Here is a 5387-nt window from a genome sequence, read left to right on the forward strand (position 1 = left end):
AGTTGGAGGTTGCTATGAGCTGTGATGCTACGACACTCTACCCAGGGTAACAGCTTGAGGCTCTGTCTAAAAAAAAACAAGACTTTGGAAAAGTTGTTTAATGATTTTTTGTATAAGCCCTATTGGTATTGTAAGCTTTATATGAAAACCTTAGCACAAGGAGGGGCCTATGGCTCAGTGGGTAGGGCACCAGCTCCATATACCAAGGGTGGAGGGTTTCTTTTTTTTTTTTTGGCAGGGGCTGGGTTTGAACCCACCACCTACAGCATATGGGGCCAGCGCCCTACCCTTTTGAGCCATAGGTGCTGCCCAGGATAGAGGGTTTGAACCCATCCCTGCCCAAACTGCAACAAAAAATAGCCAGGTGTTGTGGCAGGTGCCTATAGTCCCAATTACTTGGGAGGCTGAGGCAAGAGACTTGTTTAAGCCCAGGAGTTGGAGGTTGCTGTGTGACGCCACAGCCCTCTACCGCGGGCGATAAAGTGAGACTCTGAGACTCTCTCTCTTAAAAAAAAAAAAAAAGGCGGTGCCTGTGGCTCAAAGGAGTAGGGCATGGCGGAGGTGGTGGGTTCAAATCCAGCCCTGGCCAAAAACTGCAAAAAAAAAAAAAAACCCTTAGGACAGTGTCTGACCCACTGTGATAGCACCTGTTACTACATAATACCATATAGCCCTAAGTGTAAAATAGCTCACAGCAACCTAGAACTCCTAAGCTCAAGCAACCCTTCCCCTACCTCAGCCTCAGCCTCCTGAATAGCTGGGACTACAGGTGTGTACCAGGTATTTTTAAATATCTTGTAGTGACAAGGTCTCACTTTGTTGCTGAGGCTGGTCTTGAATTCCTAGCCTCAAGTGATCCTCCTACCTGACTCTTTCAAAATGCTTAGATTACAAATATGAGCCACCACACCCAACCTTGAGTTTATTCCAGTAGTAACAAACACTAGATCCCAGACCACTTTTTTTGTTTTTTTTTTAAGACAGAGCCTCAAGCTGTTACCATGGGTAGAGTGCTATGGCATCACAGCTCACAGCAACCTCCAACTCCTGAGCTCAAGCGAGTCTCCTGCGTCAGCCTCCCAAGTAGCTGGGACCACAGGTGCCTGCCACAATGCCCGGCTATTTTTTGGTTGCAGCCATCATTGTTGTTTGGCAGGCCTGGGCTGGATTCAAACCCACCACCTTAGGTGTATGTGGCTGGCCTAGCCACTTGAGCCACAGGTATTAAGCCTCTTTTTTGAGATAGAGTCTTACTTGGTCACCCTCGGTAGAGTGCTGTTGCATCATAGCTCACAGCAACTTCAAACTCTTGGGTTCAAGCGATTCTCTTGCCTCAGCCTCCCGAGTAGTTGGGACTACAGGCACCTACCACAATGCCAGGCTATTTTTAGAGATGGAGTCTCGCTCTGGCTCAGGCTGGTCTCAAACCTATGAGCTCAGGCAGGTCTCAAACCTATGAGCTCAGGCAGTCCTTGGCCTCCTAAGTGCTGAGATTACAGGCATGAGCCACCACACCCAGCCCACCACCTAACTTTCAATTTCAAGTTCTTTCCGTCTTACCACAATGGGTAAATTCTAAAGCATTATGGCTAAATTCTAAAATTATAACTCCCTAGGGTGTATGTTCTTGGCATTTAATAAGTATTCAATATGTTTCCTGAATGAATTAAGACATTTACATAAGATCAGGGATTAATCTAACAGAAGATAAAAATCATGGCAGATTCACACTGGCAACACCAACAAATCTCTTTGCCCTCTTAGTTTAGGGCAGTTCTTACAGATCAGCTTGAGATACAGAAAATTCTAGGAGAAAGAGCTGTCTGTCCTTCACTGTCTCAGCTCCTTCTACATCCTGGGGCTGCCCAGTACCTGCACCACCATGTTCCCACGGCTGCGACAGAAGCGTTCCAACATCTTGAGGAAGAGGTGGGTCGTTTCCACCAGGTCACAAAGGAAAGACCGAGGCTGACATCTCTCATCAAACTTTCGGAACAGAGTCAGGAATAGCTCTCGGTACTCCATCACATAGAAAATGTTGTCTAGAAACAGGGAAGAGAAGAGAATGGAAAAGACTAGTCTGGAAGGCTCGGGAAAAGGCAGATAAAGTTGGGACTGAGAAGAACGAGGTTCCAGTTGAGAGGTGGGGCAGGCTGGGGTCAGGGCCAGATGAGGGCCTCACTCTTGATGATTCGGCTACTCTCCCTCACAGCCTCATCTGGAGACATGTCCATCTCATTTACTGTGGCCAGCAGCTCCTGATAGGCCTTTAGAGCCAGATGCATCCTGTGATCCAGATAAAGAAGTAAAATGGAAGACAACTTAGGGCACTGGCTCAGGGAAATAGCAATACACTCCTGCCCCCAAAAATGTATCACCTGAAACAGGATTTCCCAGCCAGTCCTTGCCCCCCAACCTGCCTAGGTATCACCTAGAATTTGGGTATTCATATTCCCAGCCTGGCCAAGATGCTCGCTCCAACCCCAATAACCACCCCACTCACCGGCGTGCCCAGGAGGCAGCCTCCTTGCGGTCAGTCAGCATCATCTCATAGTATTTGGTAAGGTTCTGCTCAATAAAGTGGAAGGTGCGCACACTGAGGGTCTCAGAGACCAAGGCTGGTTGGAAAGAGGAAGCTCGGTTGAAGGCCATGAAGAAAGCCAACGCCCACATGTAGTAGGTTTCATCGTGCTGCTGAGCTTTCTCCCGAAGCAAATGATCCTAACAGCCAAAAAAAAAAAACCACCACCATGACCTCAGGGCTTCTAGCTTCTTCCTGTCTGTGACAATGGGGTGGCCCCTGGACATCACTCTAATAATACTCTAGGATCCATAATTTCCAACTCTCTCTTGTTCTTCCCTTCCGCATCCTCTGGGTCGGATTCTCCAGAGCCTCTTGTCATGCCAATAATTCACTTCCCCTCTTGGCATCCTAAATATTAATTTCTGGAATTTTCTATTTAATATTTTCATCTTGGTCCTTATACCCTCCCCTACCTACCAGTTCACATCCTCAGCCTCCCCCTGAATTCCCACCCACTACTGGCCCCAACCCCTTTCTGGCCCCATTCCACCCCTGATCATCTTTATTTATTTTTTTTTTTTGAGACAGGAGCCTCAAGCTGTCCCCCTGGGTAGAGTGCTGTGGCATTTCAGCACACAGCAACCTCCAACTCCTAGGCTCAAGCGAGTCTCCTGCCTCAGCCTCCCAAGTAGCTGGGACCACAGGCGCCTGCCACAATGCCCGGCTATTTTTTGGTTGCAGCCATCATTATTTGGCGGGCCCAGGCTGGATTCGAACCCGCCACCTTGGGTGTACGTGGCTGGCGCCTTAGCCACTTGAGCCACAGGCGCTGAGCCCCCTGATTATCTTTATATCTTTCCTCAGCTCTCACCTTTACTGATCCCATGAGACGGTTATAACAGTTCTCTAGGAACTCAGAGCAGAAGTCTCTGAGGAAGAGCCTCACATTGAGGGCAGAGCGGCGCTGAATAGACAGTTCCCGGGCAGCCTGGCGACGTTTAGGTACCCTCTGGGGCTGTTTTCCCAAGTCTGTACTGTAGTTTTGAAGCTGGGGGTATAGGTGGGGGTTATAATTACTCCTAACCACCACTTTCCCCTGATAGCTCTTGTCAATTTTCTCAGAATAAACTCTTAGAAGGTTGTCTCCTCTGGTACTAAGGGAAGATATAGGTGAAGACAGTGTGGCTAACGCCAGAGGCTCTGTTTCTGTCACCATCATCAACTTCCTAAGCCTAAGAACAAAGAAACTTTAAGTCCAGAGATGATTACCCTTCTCAAGCCCTGTAACTCCACAATGTTCCTACCCCAATGTGAGAATACTCACATTGTGAAGCCCTTTGTGAAAGATGAGGTCCCTCTCTCCAATGGATTTCAACCCTTGGACAATATATGAGCCCCCAAATCGAGAATGTCTATGGGAAAAAGAAAAGATTCAAGGTGATTCTTCAATTTTCTGGAAGCTTTATCTCTATTCTTTTTTATCAACACACCAGAGTGAGTTAAAACTATAAAATGTCACCCAGTCACCCACCTTAGAATTTGCCCCAAACCCTCACAATCCACACTGTAGGAACAAGAACACGGGTAGAGCAGCTCTCTGCCACTCACCTGTTGCCTCGCTGGAGGGCTCGGTTCTTCTTTTCTGCCATCTCTCTCTGGCGTAACACCTCCAGTTCTGCCACATCTGTGCTCCGCTCCTGAGCTAAACGTCCCTGCCCCACTCTTGCCAGCTGCTCAGGATTCTAGATTTGAAATGAGAAGGGCAGGTCACCAGGACAGTCATTCCTTATCCTAAGCTTACTCCTACTAGAGATGGAAAGAGAGAACAAAGCAAGACTATTCACACGACCCTGTACCGTAGTTCTCCTTCACTTGAGTGGGATGCACCCCAAGACTTCTCATGGAAGCCTGAACTGTGGATGGTACCGAACTCTATATATACATACTAACTTTTCTTTTTTCTGAGACAGAGCCTAAAGCTGTCGCCCTGGGTAGAATGCTATGGCATCGTAGGTCACCGCAACGTCCAACGCCTGGGCTCAAGCGATTCTCCTACCTCCGCCTCCCAAGTAGTTGGGATTACAGGAGCCCGCCACAATGCTCGGCTATTTTTTGGTTGCAGCCATCATTGTTGTTTCGTGGGCCCGGGCTGGATTTGAACCTGCCAGCTCAGGTGTATATGGCTGGCGCCTTAGCTGCTTAAGCCACAGGCACCAAGCCCATACTAAGTTTTCTTATTCTGAGACAACCGAAATGTCTACTAAGTGACTAATGGGGGGTGTAGAGTATACAGCATGGGTTCGCTGGACAAAGGGATTGATTTATATCCCATGTGGGACAGAGTGGGATGACGTGAGGTTTCATCACACTACTCAGAATGCTGTGCAATTTTAACTTATGAATTATTAATTTTTGGAATTTTCCATTTATTATTTTCAGACTACAGGTAACTAAATCTCCAGAAAGTGAAATTGTACACAAGGGTGGGGCACTATGGCACTCAAATCCCAAATAATTCAGTCATTATTACAAGAGCAATTCCAGCCACACAGCAGAAAAGTATATGGGTGGAGAGGACAGGGGCCACAGGCCAGGGTCTCACCTGATCACGAAACATGAGGGAGATAATCTCGAGCACATGGAGGCTCCACTGCTGTTCAGCTGGTGAGCTGGCCAGGAAAAGCAGCAAGTCATCCAGGCCACTGAGGTGAATCGCCCAGAGAAGCTGGTCATGAACACTGGCATCATCGTCAATCTTCTGAGCAGTGAAAGGTGAGGGCAGAAAGGGACCTCACTCAGTGCCCCTATCCTGCTTTGACATTCCTCAACACAACACATTCCTTGACTAAGATTTTTTTTTTTT

At 47.8% G+C, this 5387-nt stretch overlaps 1 protein-coding gene across 3 annotated transcripts in view; it reads right to left on the bottom strand.

Moving 5' to 3' along the window:
* Window positions 1-5387, bottom strand: part of TIMELESS (timeless circadian regulator) — a 34286-nt gene that overhangs the window by 13687 nt on the left and 15212 nt on the right. For 2 of the 3 annotated variants that reach the window (XM_012805655.2, XM_023513673.1), the window contains 7 exons: window positions 5127-5282; window positions 4133-4266; window positions 3849-3936; window positions 3396-3572; window positions 2504-2721; window positions 2183-2286; window positions 1873-2042 (listed from right to left, as the gene is read on the bottom strand). In XM_012805655.2, coding sequence (XP_012661109.1) covers window positions 1873-2042; window positions 2183-2286; window positions 2504-2721; window positions 3396-3572; window positions 3849-3936; window positions 4133-4266; window positions 5127-5282 — 1047 coding nt within the window. The remainder of the gene's footprint in view (window positions 1-1872; window positions 2043-2182; window positions 2287-2503; window positions 2722-3395; window positions 3573-3848; window positions 3937-4132; window positions 4267-5126; window positions 5283-5387) is intronic. The other variant, XM_023513672.1, reaches the window with a different exon arrangement.

Source organism: Otolemur garnettii, unplaced genomic scaffold, assembly GCF_000181295.1.
Source record: "Otolemur garnettii isolate 467f Iridium unplaced genomic scaffold, OtoGar3 scaffold00043, whole genome shotgun sequence".
Taxonomy (NCBI): domain Eukaryota; kingdom Metazoa; phylum Chordata; class Mammalia; order Primates; family Galagidae; genus Otolemur; species Otolemur garnettii.